Here is a 26,978-nt window from a genome sequence, read left to right as displayed (position 1 = left end):
TGAGGTGGGGGAAATGATTGATTTGCCAGTTCCGGTCTGTTTTGTCCGACCAAGAAATGTCTTTTAACCCCATCACGTAAGAGGGAAAGAATAATTCCAAAACCTAGTGAGCTGCCCACCATTCTAAGACATGTATGTCAAGTTAAGTCAAGTCACCTTTATTTATATAATGCTTTATACAATCCAGTTTGTCAAAGCAGCTTTAAATTGTTAAACAGGAAAATAATGTTTCAGTGATGCAAACAAAATTCAATTGTGCTGTAAAGCAGCTCTAAAACGAGGACAATAAACAGTACTAAGTTCTTCCCTCATCCTGATTTAATTAAATTTGTACAATTAGTATTAATATAATGTGGCCACAATTTGCTAAAACAAGGCAACATTTTAGTATGATGCGGGCACAATTTACTAAAACGAGAGAACAAATTAGTACAGAAGTGGCCACAATTTACTGTACTAAAGCGAGGGTTACGGTGCAATGCCAATGGCAATTAAAACCAGGGAACAGTATGTTAATAAAAAATACAGTATATTTCTTATCACTCCCACCTTGTGTTCCATCGTGAACACGAGCTTGGTGCAATGCATTCTGGGATTTTCTGGTGTACTATTTTATCGGTGTATGACATCAAAGTACCGTGAGAGCTATAGAGAGCAGACGCTCCTTATGCTTTCGAATCGCTCTCGCGGTACTTTGATGTCATACACCGATCGGTCTGCGCAGCACCGCTTCAAGTCGAACACACCTAATATGTACCTGTATTTGCATCGCTTTGACTATTCTCTGTAGATCCCACCTTCTCACGCGCCACGGTCGGTCGATTATGTACAATGCCTGAATGTTATTGGCCAAACTACTTTTCGATCATTACCTTCAGCAATTATGAAAACAAGAAAACGAAGCAAAAACCTGGATATTTTAGGCAATAAAGAAATCCTGGCCAGGACGTGTCTGGGAAAAAGGTCACTCTATTTTATAATAGAAAGTTGAGCTCTAGTAGTGTTGTTTTTCTCTTATATATTCTTCCATCCTCTTTCTGTTAAATAATCAGTCTTTCATTCAGTTCTGTTCTGAACTCATCATTTATTCATTCATCATGTTCACCAATTCCTTTAATGGATTGTTCCGGGTTCAAAGCAAGTTAAGCTGCATCAACAGCAATTGTGGCATAATGTCGATTACCATAGAAATGAATTTAGACTCATCCCTCAGTGTTTTTTTTAAGCAACAATCATGGTTATAGTAACACACTTACAATAGAAGTGAAATAAAATCTAAATTATGTGTTTTGAGGTGGGAGTACTTTTATTAGGTGAATGATTGTCTGGTTACTGACATAATAATTCCTGTGGATGGAGTTTGCTTCACCAAAAACTGTTTTTAAGATTACATGAACTTTGAAAGGACTAAAAACAGTACAGCAAAACGAGTGTGAAGCTTTGAATCAGTTTTTTAGTGTTATTTATGTACTATTATAGTTTTTATTAATAATTTTAATTAGCTTTTATTTTTAGATTTTCAGTTTTCATTAAAATTTTAGTATTTTGTTATGTGCTTTTGTCATTTTTATTAGTTTTTGTTATATTTATATTACTATTTAGGTTTCATTTTTATTTTTTAGTTTAGTTTCAGTTTTTGTCAAGTTATTTTTTGCCAAGGCAAATTTTACTTTAGTTTAAATTTTACATCTAATATTTATATATTATTTCATTTCAACTAATTTCAGTTAACAATAATGTTTGTAATAGTTTTAGTTTCTGACTTCAGTAGTATTTTTATTTTTTTTACAAACTTATGGAAATCAGTGGGGACCAGCAACTGTTTTGTTACCCACATTCTTCAAAATATCTTTTTTTATGTTCAACAGAAGATATAAACTCATGACGATTTGGAACAACTTGAGGGTGAGTAAATGATGAGAGAATTTTCATTTTTGGTGGTCAATTGATCTAAAAATGTCTGCCGCAAAGAGGCGACCTACTCCATGTAAAATATAACAGCTTTTGTTAGGCTACTGAAATTATCTTTATACCACCAAATGCATAACTTGTAACTTGTTTGGGGTCATTCAGGTTGACTACACAAAGATCAAAAAGGAAGAAAGAATTTTAGAGGAAAGAAAGCAAAAGAACAAGTATTATGAGTATTAGCGAGTATTAGCCCCAAATAAAAGAAGGAAATGAAAGAATAAAAGAGAAGCACAGCTGGTCTTCCCTTCTTTCCTCTCTAGTCGTTCCTGCATTTTATCCATTTTTATTAAGGACGACGTGTGCTCCCTGTGACTTCAGAAGTAGGCCAGTCGCCTCACATCTTTCTCATATTTCTTTCTAATTACTAAAGAGAAGATCGTCTGTAAAGAGAGCACATCTAGATTGCACTGTGACCCCAACCAAATACACACATCCCTCATCAGACTTGCCATTTAAGGACAGAAGAACAAGTAGAGCCTTATAAATCAGATGACGGACGGGAAGACATTGGCAAGAACTTTAAGCATATGTTAATGAATGAATAAATCAAGCAAAAGTGGAAACTCTTTTTTTAAAATACCATGGTATTACGTTAAAAATCCTGTAAATGTATTTTTGGTGGTAATACCATGGTATTCTTGGAAGTGCATTACAGTACAATGTTTACCCTTGCAAAAAAAAAATGCAGGGTGGTGGTATAATGGCATAGGGATGGTATCAGATGTCAATACCATGGTCATTTGAAATATACCATGGTACTAAATGAACGTATTACATGGTATTAGAATAGTACTCCGTTCTGTTTCCAAGAAAACCATGTTCCTCCCATGGTTCATGTTTGAAAAAACGTGGTAGTACTATGGCTTATTTGGTAATTTGTGAATGCCATCTTATGTTGATATGAAGTACTAAATCATTTGCATATGGTAATCAAACAGCAATAATTAGCAAATGTCTGTTGAATGGATTATGCTGCTGTAGTAGGGCTTTTGTTGGATAAGATGAGCCTTGGCTAAAGAGCTGTTATGTGTGAGCCAGGACAAGGAGGAGCGAGAATCCGAGTGCAAGCACAAAAGTTTATTAAAACACAAATACAGATAATCCAAGCCAAGAACCAGGGTGCAATCCACATAGGGGAATCAGGAACATAATCCACATAGAGAAAGCAAGAGAGCATCAACTGGGAACACGTATACAGGAACAATGACCGACAAACAACAACTGAAGCACAGACCTTAACAAGCTAATGACACACAGGTGGGAGTAATCAAAACAATGAGTCCAGGCAAAGGTTTATGGGAAATGTAGTTTGTGATGGAATGGCAAAGTAGTAGTAAGAAGTACCCCATGGTGGAGCTCACAGGCACTCCAGTTGGTGATCGTGACACTAGCAGACGAACGCAGCGGACCTCACAGGACCAGGCCTTCTGCTTTTGAACACAGATCCATCACAGCTTGGAATGTGGAAACAAGGCATTATGACGCAATTGTTTTGGCTTTTAGGGTCCATTGAATGCAGAAAGTAATGAGAGAATGGCTCAGACAATGTCAGTTGTGATGTGTGTGTTAACATTGCTAATTTCACTACAAAAAAAGCATTTAAGCATCATTACTTCAGAGAATAGTATTCACAAGTTTGGGGTCAGTTTTTTTATTGTAAGGAAATGCATAATTTTTATTCAGCAAGGGCCCATTAAATTCATCAAAGGTGACAGTAAAGAGATTTATAATGTTACAAAACATTTCTATTTAAAATAAATGCTGTTCTTTTGAACTTTCTATTAGGTTTTCACAAAAATATTGAGCAGCACAACTGTTTTCAATGTTGATAATAATAATAAATGTTTCTTGAGCAGCAAATCAGCATATTAGAATGATTTCTGAAGGATCATGTGACACTGAGGACTGGAGTAATGATGCTGAAAATTCAGCTTTGCATCATAGGAATATATTACATTTTAAATATATTAAATAGACAACTGGTTTTTAAATTGTAATAACATTTCACAATATAATTTTCATATGTATATACCTCAATTTATTTCCTGGTTTAAATGGAAAGAAAGAAAAAACGACAACAATTTTCATTGTGACCTCAGGCTTTTGGATCCCACAAAATACAAACAAGTAGTATTATCTTACACAGTTTTGCTGCTCAACTAAATTTAGCTTGTTATAAGGATGTTTAGATATTTTTGGAGACCAAGACTAAAATAATGATTTTTTTTTTCAGTGTTATTAGCAGTCTGAAAACCTAAAATTCCTCTTTATTTCTAATGTGTGATTCTCTGAATCTGCTTCATGTGGGTTTTACTAATTTACCCAAAGCAGAATATAATTATGGATTGTTCACACAAAGTGTAATGAGAGCAATAAGCTCTGGTGATATTTTTAACCATAGTCTGAACTCTTAAGAGAGCAAGTTATCTTCTCTGAAATTGTCACCCAGTGTTCTGAAATAGTTCAGTGGCACTTCAACTTCATATGATTTGATTGCACACCTAGAGAGATACTTTATTGCTGTTGACTAAATTTTGTGAAACAGACAAGGTGGTGATCTAATGTATAAAGTGAATGTGAAACCCCATTTACAACCCATTTTACTTTTGTAATGTGACATATGTTACCCTGGACCACAAAACCAGTCATAAGGTTCAATTTCTCGAAATTGAGATTTATACATCATCTGAAAGCTGAATAAATAAGCTTTGTCCGTCGATGTATGGTTTGTTAGGATAGGACAATATTTGGCCGAGATGAAGTTTGTCCAAATGAAGTTCTTAGCAATGCATATTACTAATCAAAAATTAAGTTTTGATATATTTACAGTAGGAAATTTACAAAATATCTTCATGGAGCATGATCTTTACTTAATATCCTAATGATTTTTGGCATAAAAGAAAAATCGATAATTTTGACCCATACAATGTTTTTTTTGGCTATTGCTAAAAATATACCCCAGCGACTTAAGACTGGTTTTGTGGTCCAGGGTCACATATGTCAGCATATTAAAATTATTTGACACTGAAGACTGAAGTACTGAATACTGAAAATTCAAAATATGAATAGAGAAAACAGTTATTTAAAATAATAATAATAATATTTCAAAATATTACTGTTTTTTACTGTATTTGGTCAAATAAATGCAGCCTTGGTGAGAGGAAAAGTCAAATGACTCAATATTACTAAAGCCCCCTTGAGGAAGACAACTTTGTATCTCATAATAAACAGTTGTTAACAACATTTGCCACCCAGGGGAATAAACTCAGCTTGATTTAAAGGTTTTTTTCCATGCAAACAACATACTTCCTAAACCACTTTAGATAAACAGAGTCGACAGTAGCCTATTTAAGCTTAATTAAGTCTAATTTAGTCTGGCCTTCTTTGAACTACTTTTGGTTTGGGAGGTTTAGTCCAAGAATGTTTAATTTCTGTCCAAGAAAAATCTCCCACAAGTGTTTTCAGTTAATTTTGCACTTGTATCCTGTTCGGTTACTCCAAAGCTTTTGATCAGATTTGCTATGGTCTGTTTGGTATGTTTTCCTGACACGTATCCCAGCAGTTCCTTCTAATCATCAGGAATCAGGGATACGTGTAATCTGCTCCCCAGGGTCTCTGATTCGGAGTTGAAATTAATAACATGAGGCGATATGATGGCAACAGATAAAATGATTACATTAGACACCGTTGCTGACATTAACCTCTAGCTATCATAGCATTAGCTAAACCGCTAATTCTATTAAGTCCATTGTTTTGGGATTTTGGTGCCAAATATGTTCTGGCATATGTGCAGTAGAGTCCTCATTAGGATGCAAAGGCTGGATGGCAAGTAAAATACAGGGCTAGAAATTCTGTGAGTGCTTGGTTTTGATAAACATAGATATTTAACTCAAATTTATCTGTACATGAAGGATGAGTTCATCTCACACTCTTTTTTTTACTGTTCTTTCCTCCATCTGCTGTTTCTTTTTTAATCACGGCAATAGGAAACTCAGTCTTTCTGCAAGTTTCAGATCTTAAACCTACAATGTTTAGAATCTCTAGGCGCAGGTTCTACTAGAGTTCGGAAACTATGACTCATTTCTGCAAATTTGGTTCCTTCAAACAGTTCCACAAACAACTCGGTTATTCTCATGTGTTCCAATTCAGTCAAATTGAGATTAATGTCACATAAGGTCACGTTGTTGCCTACAGCACTTTACTGGCACATTAAATAAACATATTAAACATGGGACTCAGATCAAGCACTTACTGTAGATCTCCCATTAAAGTAAAGCAAAAAATGTAACAGATTTTTTTTTTTTTGCTAGAATATAAAAATACAGAAAGAAATGTCACCAGAGGTAAGCAGATGCTTATATATCCTTGAAATATGATATATGAAAAATAACAGTAAAATATGAAACATGAAATATGGCAGGATTAAATCAACAAACTCCTCCCAAATTTACATTTGCATCTTCATTATTTTGACATATCAACAATTATAGGTTATACTGACAAATATTAATTAGATATGACTCATTGCCTACATTATAGCACCTGTGGAGTTACATAACCCATACAGACAGTGATGCTGTAAGATAAATATTTCATATGTGTGCCTTAAGCATATAATATAGTTCATTAGTCTTAAGCAGCTCCCCCTTGTTTTACATCAGCCATTATATTAATATAAATATTATTTTTAATTAGCAAAATTTGGTAAGCGCTTATATCAAGCTCATTATGAAACGCCCAGACCATTTCAGTGAGTGAATGGTGAATTTGTAGATTGGTTAAATCAATTGATTCATAAATATTAATATCTCAAGATTGCTGAACGTCCAGCCTGGCATTCCAGAACTGAAGTCCAAGAGGCTCCCAAACGTGGGTCCGGTGACAGAACTGAGCCGTACCCTGGGCAGCAAAACTCTCTCTATCCTGCTCTGATCTGATGAATCACAGATACTCAGATGCTTTGATGTGCCATATTATCCTCCCTCAACTTATTCTATCTCTCTGCTTCCCTCTCTCACACTCTCTCTCTTCTTCTCTCCTCACTTTCCCTCCTCCCCAGAGCTTCCTGCGCATCTTCACACATCCTTCTTCTCTCATTCACTCCATTTGTCTATTCTCTGTATCTCTCTCATCTGTTTCTCTCTCCTTCTTCTCTTCTCTCCTCATTAAAGAGCGTGTGCTTGAGTCATCCTTCGGGTAACAAGCACTGCCAGGTCTCCCTGAAGGGTGGTGTGTGTGTGTAGGAGTCTGATGCAAGTCTTTTTACCTCGGTCCAGTTCAGTTATTTGTCTCAGCGTGTGATAAAAATGTCTTTCTCTCTTGATGCTACTTATTTTCACTTTAAAGTGAATTATATGTGCATATTAATATCTAGTGACGTGAATCTGCTAGCCATGTCATGTGGTGCCTTTCAGTCACATTTTATGTCATAGCTGTCATTATATACGTCAAGAAAGAAGAAAGAAAGACTGCTGTTGCTTTTAGTTCAATAAACAAGAAGATAATACTAAGTGACACAATGCTACGTTTACATTCCGTCAATAAAGCCACATCAGAATTAATTGTTGACTCCTAGAAACACAAACAGGTTGAGGCATTTTGTTTCCTGAATGAATCCGTGTTTTTTTAACAAATCGTTTGAGTGAATGATTCAATGACTCAATTATAAAGACAGTCTGGTGTTTTGTTCCGCAATAAAATCTGTGTTCTTGGGTGAATTGTTTGAATGAATGATTCAGCGACTCTCTCATAAAGACATTCAGTGGTTTGTTTCTGAATGAATCAGGGTTTGGGAACAAATCGTTGATTCAATTACTTGCTTATAAAGATAGTCTGGTGTTTTGTTCCGCAATAAATCTGTGTTCTTGAGCAAATCGTTTGAGTGAATGATTTAATGACTTACTCATAAAGAGTCAATGGTTTGTTTCTGAATAAATCAGTATGTTTGAACAAATTGTTTGAGTGAATGATTCAATTACTCGCTTATAAAGACAGTCTGGTGTTTTGTTCCGCAATCCATGTTTTTGAATGAATCGTTTGAGTGAATGATTCAGAGACTTACTCATAAAGAGTTCAACGAATCGGTTGAGTGATTCAGTGACCTAAAGACAGTCATTTGTCCCCTCCTACTGGCGTAATGATGTAACCTGCAGACTATTGTGATTGTAATAAGAAGTGAACTGAACTTCTAAATGTCATCTGCACATCTATATAAAAATAAATGTAAAAAAAACACTTTTTTTAGAGTCATGTCCTACATTGGACATTAGATCTTTGTTCTGACATTTTTTTCTGGAGACATCCGTTTTACAGCTTTCCCACAGTATCATGACGAAAATTTGAGCAATATATGTTGATTCATCCTTGTCCAGAATTCAAACTTTTTTAGTTTTCATCTAGGATTAATAATAGGCAGTGGAGTTTGCTTTTATCCAGCTGAACGCATATGACAGAACTGTAGCTCAGCATTAACTGCACTGATGTCATCTGGGGTTACTTGTCTGATTCTATTTGAATTTAAAAGTGGAATTTATAATGAAATGCAAATGTATTCACACAGCTCGTTTATGTGCCAAAAGGACCCAACACTAAAAGTCCACAAGATTGCTTCGCTTTCTGAACGACTCCTACTCGATAACAAAGGAATGCATGTGATTGCAAATGTTTCATCATCTGATTGCATTAAAGGTTTTGATTGAAGAACGTTAAGAACCGGTTACTTCACACAAATCATTGCAATATACAGCTACGGACATTCATTTTTGTGAAACTGTGTCAAAGTTGCTTGTCACAGTTCTGACTGAATGTTTCATGCAGCCCAATGCAGTTAGGACAGAAAGAAAACAGGTACATTTACATAAATCAAATGTCATGCTGACAGCATTTTTATTTACACCTAAATAAAGACTAGAATTGCTTCCAAAATCCGTGAAATTAGATTCATTTAAACATACAAGCAAATGTCAAGTTTTTCTTTCCTATCCGAACTGCATTACTTTTCCCTAAGGGGCCCTAAATGAATCCCATACTTTGACATCAGAGGGGTGGAGGTTTCTGATAAAGAGGGAATATTGTGAAAGATGTCTCTGACCTCATGGGAGTTACTCTCAGAGAGTGTGTGTAGAAAAGCATCATGGGTATTATGCAATAATCGTACCAAAATGTACCATCGTACATCTTTGCACCTCATGGGAAACTGTAGCAACTGACAAAGACTTGTTTGCAGGATATAATTATCACATTTTATTACAAAACAATTCACAGGGCATTTTCTTTGGTTACATGAGTCAGCAGGGCACTCATTATTTTTGAGGGGGCACGAGTTGGGGGGCGAGCCCACAGAAACACTCCTCATGATGAATGTGTTTCTTCAGCTGGGATGATGATGGTGATGGTGATTTGAGCTGCTCCCTCAGGCACTGAACTGAACCAAACAGCCTTGTAAACCAATGAAGGATGAAGGTTGAGTGTTCTCGAGCGGGAGAATTTAGGTGAAAGAGTGTCAGAGCTTTACACTATTATAGCAATTCTGAGTTCAGACTTCCTCCACAGTCCATCCAGAACAAGTCTGAAAGTCTTGCAGTAGCAAAAACAGCATTTTAAGGGTCCGAAATGATCCTGAAAACTAAATTATGATTGTTTTTTGTTCCAAGAAACTGACTGCTGTGGGCCTTAAGGGTCAAATTTGGCCCCTAAAATGCTTATGAAACAGGTTTGCGAACTTACAGACTGACCAAAATGAAGGTCATCGAGGTCCGCGTGCCGAAACTCACCCCGAGATGGACTGTAATCGACCTCAGGACGGCTCCTCTAACAGATAATTGTATCTTATCCGTGATGGTCAAAGTAACCTAATAATGTAATCTATTAACTATGCATAAAAACCTGTCTGTTTACTTAACAGATATGGGTGTCATGCCATTACATATTTTTAATACGACTGAGTTTATATTTAATGTGAATTTAACATTGAAAGCTAATGTGAATAAAATCATTGCAAGTTAGGCTACTAATCATAACACTTTCATTGTACAAAGAGAGCAAAGAACATTTACATTATCATCAAAGAACATTTTCACTGACAGTCTAGTTCAAGCACTCTCAAAAACTCCTATTAAAAGCACTGAAGCTGTTTACACTGTGAAATACAGAGTCGTACACACATTTGCACTTTGTTGTTTCTGACGAGAGAATTCGCCAGAAAGAGGTATTCAGTCAGCGAGCGAGTGAAGAAAACACCGGCATTTTAGCGATGAGTCATCTGAACACCTCTGATTGGTCATTGCATTCATAAGCTCAACAGCATCTTGTGTGATTGGTTAATGCGCAGTGCTGTATAAACTCGTCTATCTCTGGCTTAGCACCAGATTTGAATTTAGCAGCTGATGATATGACGCACTGAACATTCTAATCACGCCGGTGTGATTGTATTAAATATAGAAAATATGAATCGGCTGTTTTTGTCTTTTGGGAGCTGCATTCAAAATTCACTTGGCTCAAAAATCTGAGGGGGCACGCAGGGCCGCATTAAGACCTTTTTTATCTGCTCCATGTGCCCGGTCCACTTGCTGTTTCACAACTACTCCATCATCAGCTTTAGTAAAATAACCTGATAGCTGGGGATTTTACGGACCAACTCATGTTTTCCCCTCTCTCCTCATTTTTTTTAGAATAGCCCATCTCTCACTTTCTTTTTAGAATAGTGTACATTTTTACTTATCGAAGATTGTTCTTTGCATGACCATTTCCAGATTATGCCAGAACGAAGTTAAGAGAGGTGAATGCGGACATTGCAGTGATCACCTGATTGATACGTGGTGCAGCACGGGTCGTTCAAAAGTAAAATAAAGAATAAATGCATTTGATTGGTAAACCAAATTCAAACGTGACGTATTAATCTCTAAAGGTAATGCATGGAATATATGGAAAAGCTCCACTAAATAATAGCGCTAATGTGAGGGGCGGGGCTTTGGCAATCGGCGCTACCGCGATGACCAGTCAATCTACTCCACAGCCAATCACGGGCCCCCTCCTTGTCCGGGCCCCGGGGCTTCAGCCCCGCCTCACCCAATGGTTAATGCGGCCCTGGGGGCACGTGCCCCCTCACTTTGAATGGGCATGAGGCCTCTGTGAGTCAGTATAATTATGCCTCAGCTGTTCTCTAAATTCTTTGTTTCTCTCTCACAGGTGTATATGAGCACTGAATGTGTGCACGCCATCATGAAGATGTCATACTGTCCTCACTGTAGCGGCGTGGCTTTTGCCAAACCCTGCTCAAACTACTGTAGGAATGTCATGAAGGGCTGCCTCGCCAATCAAGCGGATCTAGACTCTGAGTGGAGGAACTTGGCAGGTAGGCGGGACCAAGAAGGAGCCTTAATAGAGCAACAGTCAGGTCCTGGAAGTAAAAATTTCAAGTCACTTTCTACATTCGGAAATTGATTTTTAGTGATAACATATAAACGTTTAAAGACAGACCTGTTGTGAGCTATGAGGTTGTTAAATGATGGTATATGCAAATATAAATATGTATGGTATGTACAAATTTAAATTGAATAATTTTATGTTTTATTCAGTAATGCCATTCAAAATGTTTCATGGGATTGTAGTTATTTTCTTATTTTCAAATACTTTGCTTTAAACCCAATTTTAAATGTTGTGATTTACCTCATAGCTGGTTGGTCTGGTTGATGGCTTAAATGCTTTAACCAAGACTTTGTAAAAATCTCCATGGGAAAAATGAATGGAAAAAATACTTCCAGAACCAACACAATGGCACTTTTGTACTCTATTAGAATTCAAATGTATTGTAAAGGACATGTCAGATTGTCACACATGAGATGGACGTCCTCTGACAACATATCAACATGATATAAAGACTTTGTGTTTATGTGTAGATGCTATGCTGGAAGTAGTTGACAAACTGAGCCGGCCTTACAGTGTGGATTCGGTGGTTCTGTCTCTGCCAAAACGCATTGCTGAAGCTATTCTCTACATGCAAGACAACCTCAACACGTTCAACAATAAGGTCAGTGCTACACTATAAACCTGTCTGAAAAGACTTAACTTTTATTATATTAAATCATAAATATATCCCATGTCCTCAACAATTATGATCCTAAAACTTTATTAAACTCCTGCCTATGGAATCTTGAGCTAGAGTTAACCAGAACCCTTTCCTGTTCTTCAGGTGTTTCAGGCATGTGGTTCTCCTGTTCAGAGCTCCAATTCTGAGGACCAGATCAAGCGAGGGACAAACACAGCAGAAGAAGTGAGCGGCACCCCAGGAGCCCAGCTGGAGAAACTGGTGAGAGTGTTTGCATGGTGTGCAGTAGTAGTTTTTGCTTCAGGACCCTGCTTTACATCGGACATCAAGTGGCAACCCAGCACAGTAACAAATGTACAAAACTGATGAACACTGATGTTTATTAACCCATTAAAGGTTGATGATTTTGATGAGTATCATATTTGATAAATAAGGCTTTTATGGCTCATTTAGTATGATATAGAAGAAAATAAAGCTCATACTTGAGGAGGGGGAAAAAAATATTTATTTCTAAAAAAACAAAATGTATGCAGCTGCTCAAACAAAGCAAAATATGCAATTTGGTGCGGTTGCTAATATTTATATGGCCGAAAAGTAAAATTAATTTCTAATAGTTTGTAAAGTAAATCAATGAGATTTTTTATAACAGTATATAAATATCAGTCGTCACTCTATATCTCCCAATATTACGTCTTAGTAAAATTATATTTAAATGCTTAGTTGTAAAATTGTAGATTTTATTGTGGAGGGAAAAACATATAATGCTATGCCATACAGTGATGATTGAGAGATGGACAAATAAACATTCTTCAATAGCCTGATGTATGATATTTGATACTTACATTTTAATATGTAATAGATTTCACTTCAAAAAGACACGTGAACCATGACCTGAAGAAAGATGTTTTTAAAATGATACTAAAAGGCCTTTTACGTGCTAAAATGAATAAACAATCAATCAGACCACAGAATGCATGTAGTAGATTGTGTACAACAGGTTTTTCAGCAAACTTTTGATAATTTATAGGACTTAAACATTTGCATATCAAATATGACACAAGAGGCTTTATAGGGTTAATATTACTGTGAACTGCACAGGCTCAATAATATGCAAAATGATAAATGTCACCATATGCTGAGTAGGAACATTTTGTAAATGCATAAACAACAGCTCAAGTGTTATTTATTTTATTATTTGTAATTATAAATATTTTTTCGTTGCTGTCTATGACCCTGTTTGTGAGATCACATTTTCCATCCCATTTTCTTTCTCTCAGTTATCCGATGTGTCCAGAATGTTGAGGGATATGATGCAGTACTGGGTCCATTTGCCCAGAAAACTGTGTGTGGATCGCGAGTCTGGACCGAGTGAAACAGACAGATGTTGGAACGGAATGAATGTGGATAGGTAAATGCACATAAACAGCTCATTCAGCCTCATTCATGTACAGTGACTACATGATTATTTTATAGCAATTTTATAGTACAAAATCTGTAGCTTTTCAAAAGCTGGGGAGCACATATGTCACTTATCAATCACAAAATGTGTACTCAGATCTTTGTTTTTTTTACTGTCTGTCTGCCTCTCAAACACATCACATTCATCTTTCTTGTTGTGTTGTGTTCTGTCAGGTATCTGCCAGACGTGATGGGAAACGGATTGGCCAGTCAGATCAATAATCCTGAGGTGGAGATTGACATTACCAAACCAGACATGACTGTACGCAAACAGATCATGCAGCTTAAGATAATGATCAACCGACTGAAGTACGCCATCAATGGAAATGATGTGGACTTCCAGGACACCAGTGAGTATACACATACACTTGGAGTCTTTCGGGAAGAAATTAATACTTTTATTCAGCAAGTAACAGTATAGACATTTATAATGTTCCAGTTATGAAATAAAGGCACTTTTGAACTTTCAAGGAATCCTGAAAAAAAAAATGTATTACAGTTTCCACAGAAATATTAAGCAGCACTTTTTTTTTTCAACATTGATAATAATAAATGTCTCTTGAGCAGCAAATCAGCATATTAGAATGATTTCTGAAGGATCATGTGACACTGAAGACTACTGAAGTAATGACTACTGGCAATTCAGCTTTGGCCATGACATCAATAAAGACATTTAAAATATATTTAAATTCATTATATTTCAAAATATTAGTTAGGGGTTCAAGCGCGTAGCTCTGAAACCCTGTTGTAATTGTTACAATGGCCAAGGATCAGCAATCTCCACGTAAAAACTGATCAGGCAGACCAAACCGTAAGTCGTAGAGACTTGAAACTTGGAGGAATGGTAGTACTCACACCGTCTACAACATCACCAAGGCTCACCCCAATCGGCCTGACGGGGGCGCTACAGCGATCAAGAGTACGAAATCGCTCATAACTCCTAAGCCGTTAGTCTCAGGCTCAAGTGTCTTATATCGTTGGAATCCTTGGCTCATGCCCGGATTGCCTGGGTTGTGGACAAAAAGATCAAACAACTTTGCCTCTAGGACCACTGCTGTTAATCAAATTGTTCTTTAAATATTTGACATTATTTAAAAAAAATAAAAATAACTACTTTTGCGAGCTATTTCTAGGTTTTACACTCAAAAAACTTATAATTCTCTGGGTCAATAATTATAAAAAAAAAGTTGAACTTTCCCCTTTAGATAGCTATAACAGGGTCATTTAGAAAATGGGTATGGCCAAATATACCCCAAAGCCTATAAATCCTAAATGAAAACTCAAAACTTCACAAAACTGGGTGAGCACATGTGGCAGTACAATTCTCTGGACCCTGTAGGTCAATAACTATCAAAAAAAAAAAAGTTAAACTTTAGACTTTGGTTAGTTATAACTGGGTCATTTTTAAAAGAAGTGTGGCCAAATATACCCCAAAGCCTATAAATCCTAAATGAAAATTCAAAACTCTATAACACTCATAAATGTTAGAAATCATATTTTTCTATGGTACATTACCTGGATTTGCCAAAATAGCTTTATTTAATCATTGATATAGGTGGTTACAGTCAGACTTGCTAAATAATATGTAATGTGTTTTTTTTATTTGTACTTAAATGCCTTAAAGCGCTTGAATCCCGATAATCACTGCTTGCAGCTATATTTTTTTACTGTATTTTTGATCAAATCAATAATTTAAAATTTGGAACACTTTTAAAAATCTTACTGAACCCAAACGTTTGAATGGCAGTGTATAAGAAGGTTGCTGTGGATTTCACTATGGAAAATAGTAAATGATTTATTCTTAAAGTCAGTGACATCAAGTCAACAGTTTAATAGTGATCCATCATTGCTGATTTGGCTCTATAACAACGGCCATTAGTTTCTGTAAATAGTTTGTTCACAATTCAAGAATTTTCCAGAATCCCCAGTTTGAGAAACAACAAGTTAAATGACTGTACATTCAAAACATCAGCTAACTGTTGCTGTTAAATTGTAGTTTAACTTACTAAAATGAGTCAGATTCAAAACTAATTTAAAAACATCTACTGTCAGGCTACAAAAACTTAAGTTAAGTTAGAAGTGCAGCTATTTTAAATGAGTTACTCTTCGATCCTGGTATGTGGCTTCATCATTGCTGTGGAACGTTCCTGAACTCTGTCTCACTTCAGCTCATGAATCTCCCCGTTGTGTTCTCATCTTTAGGTGATGATATCAGCGGTTCAGGAAGTGGAATGTGTGCCGACGATCAGTGTTCTCGTGATACACGTTTATCGGCCCCAAACACGGACAAACCCAATGTATACGGCTATCCGTCAGAGAACAAGAAGGTGGTGAAAGGAAGAAGCAGCCAGAACCTTCCTTGCGTCAGCCTCTGCCTTCTCTCACTGGTCACAGTCTTGCTCAGGCGATAATTGACAGGCAATTCCACCAACTGGGACTACTGAGTACAGGACTGGGTTGGATTGTGGAGGGGCGGGGTTAGTCACATTGCCAAAACAAACATGCAAACATCAACAGAAACTGGCAATCACTTTTTTTTGTGTTGAATAAGAACACCATGGAATATTCATAGATCTGTGTACTTTTTTGTATCTTATTTGATATATGACACCCCTAGAGCTGGTCTTTTGCTTGTCTTTATGTCTGTGGTGAAAAAGTTCTCTGAGAATGCGCCAATCTGTAACAATAGCTATGAAAATCCACCCCAACAAACAAAATGCTGGTTTTTCCTTATTCAAAAATCATTTTAGATTATATTTATTTATTAATTAAGATCCATAGCTTTAAGTCGTCTCTGACCCCTCAAGCTTGAGAATGTCCTTCAGCACTCGATCAAAGTGAACAAAACATCTAAAAGAACCGTGTGTTCTTCTTATCTTTGTTTTAAGGCTTTTCTAATCATAAAAACAAGCTTTACTGAGTCTTGTTTCATGAAGACCAGCTGTCTCTCTCTCCCATTTATTGTACTAGTTTCTGCACTCCGCTTTGCAAATGGGTTTCAGGGGCCATTTTAAAGAAAATGCAACATGTATTTACTCTGGATGTAAATAAACGTGTACTAACCACAGTCACATTTTCAGTATATCCATGAGGACCCTCAACAGCACTAGAGCAACATTTGGGATGAAACGTTAATGCACCAGCAATGAGAAAGAGACAGGCGTGTTTTATGATGCACTCTAATCCATGGGACAGATATACAATGACCATCATATCAGAAAGGGATTTTACATGCGGGAAAAGACAAGCCGGAGAATGAAAGACTCGAAACCAGAGGGATGTGGAGGGATTTCTGGACATTGTTAATTGGATATTGATTCAAACCTCACAGAGATGTGTGTGTTATGTGTGAGTGCACTTCAGAGAAAGCGTTGCTTTGTAAGTACTCACTATACAAATATACACGTGTACTCAATACATGCTGCATCCACGTCAGATCAGATTAGTTCAGTGAGTCACAGATGTGTGTCTAAAATTTTTCTCAGCCCTGCACCCTGCCCTTCGTTAGCAGACAAGTTGGATGGTACGCATAGAGTGTTGGTGAAAACAGTATCGGGCAACATTGAGCTAATGTTTGCATAACATTTTACCAATGAAAGTGTGTCAATTGTAGGTATCAATCATACTCTATGCAAGTATGTAAATGCAAATAACATAACACATAAGCATGTATACTAATATTTTTGCGTCAATGTAGCGAAAGCACACCTTAATACTCAAGGGGGCAATGGAGTTACCATCAAATGTTTGCGTTATTGAATCAGTTGTTGTTGTTGTTGGTAACTATATCTATAAATATGTTGACTGTTGGACTAACTTGAACTAGCTTGCTAAGCTAAATAGCATGCATGCCTCCCATACTTATGTTACATTATGAAATACACAGTCTAATTTCCAGCATCCCCATCACCTTACAGAGGAAAAAGTGGTTTGGAGAATAGATGGATGTTTGAAATGACGTAAGCATGCATACTAATATGCATTTTTGCGTTAATGTAACAGTAGCACAACTTAGTACTGAAGGGGGCGATAGAGTTATTATCAAATGTTTGTGTTATTGAATTGAATGTCATTGTTGTTCAGGTTGCTATAGCTATAAACATGTTGAATGCTGGACTAACCTGAACTAGCTTGCTAAGCTAAATTCACTTCAAACTGTTGCTCCGTCGTGATTGTAGGTAAAAAGTTTGCTAAAGTGGGCTAATGCCCACAATAGTGCACCTTTCGCACTTGTGTTATGAAACACGTTAGGCTAATTTCCAGCATCCCTGCAACTCTACAGAGAATAAGTGGTTTGGAGAATAGATGGTTGGTTGAAATAACGTAAGCATGCATACTAATGTGTGTTTTTGCGTTAATGTAGCAATAGCACACCTTAGTACTCAAGGGGGCGATAGGGTTACTGTCAAATGCTTGCTGGATGTGTTCAGGTTGCTATAGTTATAAAAATGTTGACTGTTGGACTAATTGAACTAGCTTGCTAAGCTAAATTCACTGTGGCTCCACCATGATAGTAGGTCAAATTTTGCTGAAAGTTGCTTAATACCCACAGTGCACCTTTTGTACTTATGTTACATTATAATATACATTGAAGCTAATTTCCAGCTTTCCCGTGACCCTACAGAGGGTAAGTGGTTTGGAGAATAGGTGGACGGATAAACGCAATGTAAAATCAAGCATAGCTAGAAGCATTTGTGTTCTCATACTTGCATAGAGTTTCAGGCCGGAGAGAGAATGACACGTTTTGACCAAACCTGAGAAGAGCGTAATTTTTATGAACTTTGCGTTTGTAAAGGTTACAGGAAGTGATGTAATTGTCCTTAATGATGATTAAGGTTGCCACTGGCTCTGCAGAGAAAGTGCTTCAGTTTCGGTCACTATGAAGTAGTGTACAGATCTGACCGGGTCAATGAGATGGAGAATAACACCCCCTCCCTTCCAGTTTAGAAATGCTGCACTTTGCATGACGCACGCGGCCACGGCCGCATGACTACAGCACATGATCCGGGGTCGATAACAGAGAAACATCCCACGGCAGTGTTATGGATGGTTTGTTGATCGATTGGATCAGATGTGGTTGGAGAAATGGACCCGCGGCACAATTCACTAACCATCTGTAGAGTGATCTGACCTGAAATCAGTCTTAACTGTCTTTAGCACGTTTGTTGAATTATTGACAGTTGGTAGTCTGACCCCAGGTCAGGTAAACCGTCCCACCTCTAGGTTCAATGGTGTAACGGTGGTCGCTCTTTACTGATGAATGTGGCTGATATCATCAAAATGTGCTGAGATGAAAAAAATGAAAATGCATTCTGGTATATACTTTTTTTTTTTTTTTAAGGTTGTTTGTGTTTAAGGTTGAAAGTAGAACATTTTGAAGAGACTGAGGAAATTATATACTGTCCATTGTTGGTGTATGTTCTTTAAAAAAAAGAGGAGAAACCCTTGTGTCAATTATATAGATCAAAAGATTTTGAAAATATCTGTGTCATTTTGTTCACACACACACACACACACACTCACACACTGATACCCAAGTGCTTTGCATCTTAATTGCACATCACAAATTATATTATAAACACAGGTTAATTGAATTGTAAAATTTTTTAATGTAGAAAACGTTGAATATCCTAGCATTTGATATGATTACAACATGCAGACATAACCAATAACTTAAAAAAAAAATACTGTGTGATATATTTGAAGCTTTGTGGCTTTTAGTCTGTCACCTCTGAAGCCATGTTCAGTATATACACTTCTAAAAGTTGTAAACATGAGCTTTGAGGAGAAATTGTTCTTTTCTGAACACAACAGATAAAAATATTAGTGGCAAAACGCGGTGGGGCTACTGGGGGGTTTCGCTGGCGGTGCGAGGCGGGCGCAAGCGGTGCTACTGCACTCCAAATCCTGCCGCTTTCTCTCGTAGTGGAAGCGTTTTGTGCAGTTATGCTACAACGGTATAAACGGAGAGAGAGATACAACATTGCAAGCATATAATTAGCCTATGATGACCATGGACCTCAGAGATCATCCTCAGATACCACCTTGAATAGATGTGGCCTTACTTCATAAATAAACGCAGGTTAGATTTTTTTCTTCCTCACCCTCCGTTTCTGACAGGTCGTGTAGGTGAAGGCGGATGTGAGAAACCCTCACTTAAAGGCACAATATGTAAGATTTTTTTATTAAAATATCCAAAAACCACTAGAACAGTGTTATATATTTTGCTGACTTGTGTACTTACATTATCCCAAATGTTTCGAAGAATGTTTAAATCCAGAGAAATAAGCAATTTTAACTAGTGACACGGACCGTGTCCATAGTGTCATTGTGTCGCCTGCCAATGACGTCATAACCCCTCGATTTCCGATTGCACAGAGTAGCATTATAACAGAACGTTCAAATGTATCTAGTATTATAAAATAGCGCTGCTTTTTTCCCCACATACGCACGACCGGAAGGAGCAGAAGCAGTCGACTTTGGCATAATAAAAGCTCTGCTGCTTTCGAGCCGTGTGTCGTGCTCGTTCAGCGGCCTCGTTTCGCTTCGACGGCTTTCAGCCTCACCCTGCTTCATTTTACTACGTTAATAAATCATTAGCTCATCCATGAACATGATTTCTGCCCGAGTCCCGTCGGATTGCATCGGCTGTGGGGATGAAGACGACAACTCCCATGATTCCACACTCAGTCACGGCGTCATCAAACTACGCCTTTGCTTCTTTGTTTATTTTGAATATGCGCCCTCCAGCGGCGAAAATTACATATTGTGCCTTTAATGTAAATGTAATTTATTTAAATCAAGTGTGGTTTTTGAAGTTAAAAAATTTAAACAAATGGGTCTTAGTAAATTTTGCCATTTAGTTTATTCTCATTCAACGAAACTGTTTCCAAATCCAAAACAATCCCAAGCTTTAGCATTGCCATTAACATTAAAAAAAAAACCCGGGCCAGAATTTATAAATGAGTGGAGCGGAACGACAGAGATCCCCGCTCAAAGTGTTCTGTGATCACTCCACTCCGGGTTTTCTCGCTCGCCTCTTTCTGGTGAGGAAAAACACTACCGATCAATCTTAAAATTTTATTACAGGCACTTGTCCAGGTCACCTGACAATTGTAACATTTTTATAATACAAATTAATACATAACTCTTTTGTAAAGAGCTATAGATCTGGCAGATATTTGCACTACAATATGCCATTATTATGTGTCCTGTGAATGTCTTTACTATGAACAGTTCTGTGAGACTGAAATTTAAGACCAAAACGACCCCTTTCTGCACATTTGTTTACAGTATTTGTGCAATACACTAAAGAAGTGTGAGAACCAAGATTAATATTTCAGTGTTATGCACTATTTTCTCTTGTATTGCTGAAAACCATGAAAGAACACACATCGACCTTTTAAAAATGTTTTCCTCTCAGCTATTAGGGTCTGTTCCAATGTTTTCCTCCCTCTCACCTGCTCGTCTCCTGGGTAGAGCCCATCTGTGCCCTCTACACCACTGATGATGTCAACAGCCATTTCCTGTCTAGTTGTGCCAGTCTGTTCATGCCAGTGTATCTGCTCTGGGATCAGTGTCAGTGTCTCATTGATTATTCTGCATAATCTCATTTGTTCTACAACTCGCTCTCTCTATCTCTCTCTCTCTCGACATGCTTGGCTCATGCGGTTTCTTTCTCTTTCCCTGCTGATCAGGTGGGTCTGTGTTAATTTCACCCAATTGTGGAGGTTGATTACTGGAACAGACATCATTCATATTGTGAGCTGCTCTGCAGAGAGACAGAAAACTCTTATCTCTCATTCTGGTACTAAAATAGCATCTTATTGCTTCCCAAAGCACACAGACGCCACGCTCGGTACAGCAGATGGGCAATTTCTACATTAAAAAACATAGGGTTTTATATCCATTCGTTTTGTTTCCACAAAACACAGCCTTGACCAAATTAACCTGGCAAATACTCAAACAGGGATTGAATATAGAAAATTGCATCTGTTTTTCCATGTAATTTCAGATTTTTAGATATATTTAATTGGCTTGTTTTTCTAACTATCTCTGGCTGTTCCTTACAAACAAATACCATTCTTGTACTACAGTGGTTATTTTGGACATGTACTGTGTTACTGCCATGGTATTTTACTAATTCTAAGAACATCATGGTAATAGTTTTTTTTTGTTTTGTGCAAATAATAATAATGGTTTACTTAAAGTCTTAAAGTGTTATTTACTTGAGTGCGTGTACGTCTAGAGAACTGAAGCAGGACATACAGAGGCCTTGTGTAAACACAGTAACCAAAAAAACTTCACACTTGACGTCTATCTTTTTAAATATCTTTTGATTATCTTGCAGATGCACTTATGCAAATGCTCAGTGTAGATGTTAAACTTAGAATGATTTTAGACTTGACTACTTCCATGAATTACTGACCTCATTTGTATTTTCTTTTATTAATCGATTTGTAATTGCTTCAATAAGCAATCACTGTTTAATATTGTTATTCCTTTATCAACAAATCTGCTTGTAAAATTCCAGTTGCATCACATACCATGCTTTTGAACACTATTCTTTGAAGTACCCTGTAAATACCACAGTGTATAAATATTTTAATCATGCATTGTCATGCTATATATCAAAGTATACCATTCTGCAACTGCAGTAAATGATCAATCATTGTATAAAGACCTTTATGGAGCACTACGCCTGCTTCACCGTTTGAACCTGACATTTCTTTCCACACCCCACGTGGAGGCCTGCGGCCCAGCTTCAGATTCGTGTGTTTGAAGCATATTTCTTTTATGTGACATGAAGGCCCTGCTGCATGTCCCTCACTTTGATGAAATCTGGTCAGCAGGCAATGCGATGTGCATCCTCTTTGTCCCGTGTGCTCAGAACACCCCGCATCCGCTTCCGCTGTCTTCCTCCAACAGATTGATACCAGGCAGACTCCCCATGAAACAAAAGCTTCAGTGCGTCAATGTGTCGTCCTCTGTGTTTATTTTTCAGAGCGATGGATGGCTGTAGGAAGATCTGAAGCGTATCTCTTTCCACCTCCAGATGGATAATGGTTAATAATGTGACAATGTGCTCGTCCAACGTCAACAGTGCTGTATTCCACATCTGAGACTCCTCTCATGTTTGTGGAGCCACCAGCCAGAAATAAAATGCCATACGGTATTTTTGGGCTCTTAAGAGCGAGTCTAAACGTTATTTTATTGTATTTGTGGTTTAAGCGCTGCATATCTTTCAGACATTCTTCCATCTCTGTTAAACATTCCTTTCTCGCTAGACTAAATTGACCATTGCTGTTATTTATCCGCATCAGCAAACTTTTCACTGATTCATAGCATTTCACATGAACGGGGCCTTGAGCTTGCTGACAGAATGAAAATCCTTTAAAATATTCTGCGCAGTGTCTTCGGGAACACTGTAAAATACAAGTTTATTGCTTACTTTGACTGTACCACCTTCCTGAAATATGTCACTGAAGGCAAGACAAGAAAGTTACAGTCTGTCTGTTTTCCAGGCATAATTTTGGATACTGTTTTCTTCAAGATTTTTAAGTAGCTACCTTTCACTCACTCACTCACTCACTCACACACACACACACACGCACACACACACACACAGGGTTTGTACTTGTTGTGCCTTGCATTAGCTTGATTTTAAAACAAGACATATAGCATAGACAGGGTGTTTTGGGTGGTAACTAAAGCTAAGTTGTAACCAAAGTCTCTATGATATTTTGGTCCATAGATATGCCCTTTTCAATGTAAATCTTTTTTTTTGCCTTAATAACATCTCCTCAACATCATCTTGAAGTATCATTAATGTTCGTAGCACAAAGGCAGGACGAGCTAGATGCCAAAGTTTAATACGAAGGTTGAGTGATTTGAACAAACCTCCCCAAAGTGAATCTCTTTTGTGAACGGTTTTGATCACTCAGTTCGACGTGTCATTGTTTGCTTGTAGCCTATAGGCTGTGTTATAAAGTTATTAGCAGTTCATACAATGGAGGAAATATTATAGATCTAAAAACTGTAGATTTGTAGACATGCAAATGTTAAGGAACAGTGTTTTTTAACGACTCAATTCAAAGATTAAGTGATTCCCTCATAACCCGTAAAAACGATCGTTTGCCGCCACCTGCTGGCCTATCACTGAACGAATCTATGAAGGATTTTTTTTGAAGAACATAATCAAAAGACTCTAGTCACTGGAATGAATCGAATCAAAACCATGGCTAATTTGTGGTTATAATGGTATGTTTTATTTTATTTATTTAATTTTTTTTGTTAAAACCATGGTTAATTTTTGTGAGGGAACTCTTTCTCAGCAGGACTTTCCAATACTTGCATCACTTGTATACACAATAAACCTCTAAATTTTTTAAGTCAGCTGGTTTTGATCCTAGTAACATCTGATACATGTCAACCCTTAACGTTGCAGTGAGTTTGTTTACCTTTAACAATAAAATACACATGTGGCAAACCACTGGAACAATTTAGTAAGTATTATTAATGCTGCGAGTACAAAGGTCAACGGTCTGTTTTTCTTGTTAATTGTAAAAAATGAAATGCTGCTGCTTATTAAGCGTGGCCGATTTCATAAACAAATGCAGATTTGAAGCTGTTAGATATTCTGATGGAATTCAGAACATTTTAAAATATTAGCCGTTTTATTAGCGTTTGCTGCCATCCAGTGGTTATTTATTATAAAGGAATTTTCTGTGTTCAAACTAAAATATCTATGGCATTCTGTTTATTGCTACACAAATAATAACAATGATAATAATACAGTATTTTATATTTTTATATTATTATTATTACTTCAGTGTACCCCATATTGCCCAATAGACTTTCCTGTCAACATTATTTAGTGTGGTATTCAACAGCAGCCTCAGATGCTGTTCATAGTGCAGGTGTTTTGAAATCATTCTACTACTCTCTCCCACAATTTTCACAGAATCGAGTCTCTCCTGGCTTTAAGGCTTTAACATCCCACCTCTTAAAGACATTTGGAGGAGAGAGCCAGACAAGGAGAGAGTCTGAACTTCTCAGATAATTGTGAGGTTGGCCTACATTCCAGCTCGCTTGCTTAGTTGGTCTGGTACTGGGTCACTTCACACAAAAATAATCAATTCCACCGGCTCTGATGGAGTGGAGCAGGTTAAAGTCCAGTATATAATTTTAACGACAGACAGAAAAGCCAGAAAACAGATGTTTTTTTTTTCCCCAATGGCCCATATAGTCTTACAAAGAGCAACAAAAATGGCTCAATGTTGCAGTGACCACCTTATTTTATAGAGAATTTTAACAAGGTTAAACAGTAAAACATCATGTGCAAATCAGACTCTAAAGAGTCATTTAAAAAATCAACACAAAAGAATGATTCATTCATGAATCAGTCATCGTAACTCTTGCGAATGTCTTAGTGTGTATGCTAAAATTTTCACCTTAAATTTCAGTCTGTTTCATAAACACAGGTTTCAAAAGACTTGGAATATATAGTGCACAAGTGATAGGAGCTACTTTTATATCGCTTGTGTCCTTTTTGAAGCTTGAAAGATGCAGTCTCCATTTTAATTGCACGAAACATTTCTCCTTTTGTGTTCATAAATAGAAAGAATGACAAGTTTGGAATTGAAACGTTAATACGATTTAATTTTCAGACTTAGTGTGAGCTTCAATTCTTCACCTGTCCATTAGTAGGCAGTAAAGCACATGACTTATGATAAAGTTCTCACTGTGAAAGATTTTTGCAGAACTGATGGAATAAACAACAGAAAACTACTGTAGAGACTCTACTACACTAACAAAAAATTTACTGTGTACTACATATTTTTAAGTAGTATCATTGTATGTTTTGAAATACATATAAATCCAGTACAAATACTACCATTTGGGGTTGTTAAGATTTGTGTGTGTGTGTGTGTGTGTGTGTGTGTTTTCAGAATTCACACTTATGCTCACCAAGGCTGCATTTATTTGCTCAAAAATACAGTCAAAACAGTAATATTGTGAAATAATATTACAATTTAAAATAAATGTTTTATATTTTAATATATTTTATAATTATTTAATTAATTCCTGTGATCTGTGGTTGAATTTTCAGCATCATTACTCCAGTCTTCAGTGTCACATGAAATCATTCTAATACGCTGATTTGCTGCTCAAGAAATATGTATTATTATTATTACCAATGTTGAAAACAATTGTGCAGCAGCGTTATATTTTTTGTGGAAATTGATTCATTTTGAGGATTTTTATGAATAGAAAGTTCAAAATAACAACATTTATTTGAAATAGCAAACATAAATGTCTTAACTGATCAATTGAATGCATCCTTATTGAATAAAAGTATTACTTCTTTTATTTGATATATCAAGGTATTAGCAGTGTTACCACCACAGTACTTTTTTGAGAGTATAAATCCTGAGAGACACACTCAACCTGCAGTTCAGTTAATTCAGAAGAGGAAATCATGTCATATTTTAATATTATTAGATAAAAATCCTGAATCCAATTATATGTGAGGGTATTTGAGGGCACTATACCAGGGGGACACATGTTTCCATAGAAGAAAGGATGTGAGTTAGAATCCTGATGTAATTCTCAGCAATCCTGGAGAACGTCCCAAGCTTCCAGAACATTTTACTGTAGCCATGCTGAAGTGTGTGAGAGAGGAAGCGAGAGAAATAGAATGACATTGTTTGTCCCTTAGGATATCACTATCCTTTAAACAGAGGCTAGCTGAGCAAAGTCTTGAAACGTAATCTGAATAAATAAATAAATAAATAAAATAAAAAACACAAGCCCTGGTGGCTTCCCTTAAGCCACATGTTATATCATACATCCCAAAACGCTGCCCAGGTGTAAGCAAACTAACAGAGAGATCCATTACCATACTGCTGATGCAGGCTCACTTATTTCAAGTGTTCATGACATTAAATTAAACTTCAGCAACTAAAAACTTTCATTCTTTTTGACTCTGTGTCAAAGTTCTCCAGGAAGAGCTACTAGAAAGCATCAAACAGTTTCTAGCATAGAAGAGGGCAACATTCACCAAGATATGACTTTATGTTGTGCACAGCAGCAGTCTTATTATCATGTTTCATGTACTGTAGTTGCTGTAGAGCAGCACTGTGTGAAAATGGCTAGTCATTGTGGAAGAGAATCTGTGGCATATTGAAATAAAGTCATTACAGAGGAACATAGTTAAATATACTCATAAAACTGCTTTTCATTAGTGACCTGCAGAAATCGTTATGAAATGAAGCAAAGCATTACTTAATTTTTAATGACGCTTAAATCTTTCAAGTTTTTCAATTCAAGCTTATTTGTATAGTGCTTTTCACGATACAAATTGTTGCAAAGCAACTTTACAGCAAATTAAGTTTCTACAATATTTAGTTGTAACGAATCAGCTCATGGGAAATATGAATAATTAATCATAACTAGTTATAATTAATTATGAATATTTTAGATCCGCTGTAGATATTTACTT

At 36.7% G+C, this 26,978-nt stretch overlaps 1 protein-coding gene across 1 annotated transcript in view; it reads left to right on the top strand.

Moving 5' to 3' along the window:
- Positions 1–16,403, top strand: part of LOC107730456 (glypican-1-like) — a 69,999-nt gene extending 53,596 nt beyond the window's left edge. The window contains exons 4-9 of the mRNA XM_016541303.1: positions 11,158–11,323; positions 11,868–11,998; positions 12,161–12,277; positions 13,294–13,424; positions 13,649–13,824; positions 15,677–16,403. Coding sequence (XP_016396789.1) covers positions 11,158–11,323; positions 11,868–11,998; positions 12,161–12,277; positions 13,294–13,424; positions 13,649–13,824; positions 15,677–15,885 — 930 coding nt within the window. The 3' untranslated portion in view covers positions 15,886–16,403. The remainder of the gene's footprint in view (positions 1–11,157; positions 11,324–11,867; positions 11,999–12,160; positions 12,278–13,293; positions 13,425–13,648; positions 13,825–15,676) is intronic.
- The last annotated feature ends 10,575 nt before the right edge of the window (positions 16,404–26,978 follow it).

The sequence above is a fragment of the Sinocyclocheilus rhinocerous genome, unplaced genomic scaffold, assembly GCF_001515625.1.
Source record: "Sinocyclocheilus rhinocerous isolate Xijiao unplaced genomic scaffold, SAMN03320098_v1.1 scaffold1780, whole genome shotgun sequence".
Classification (NCBI taxonomy): domain Eukaryota; kingdom Metazoa; phylum Chordata; class Actinopteri; order Cypriniformes; family Cyprinidae; genus Sinocyclocheilus; species Sinocyclocheilus rhinocerous.
This window is presented reverse-complemented; position numbering and strand designations above follow the sequence as displayed.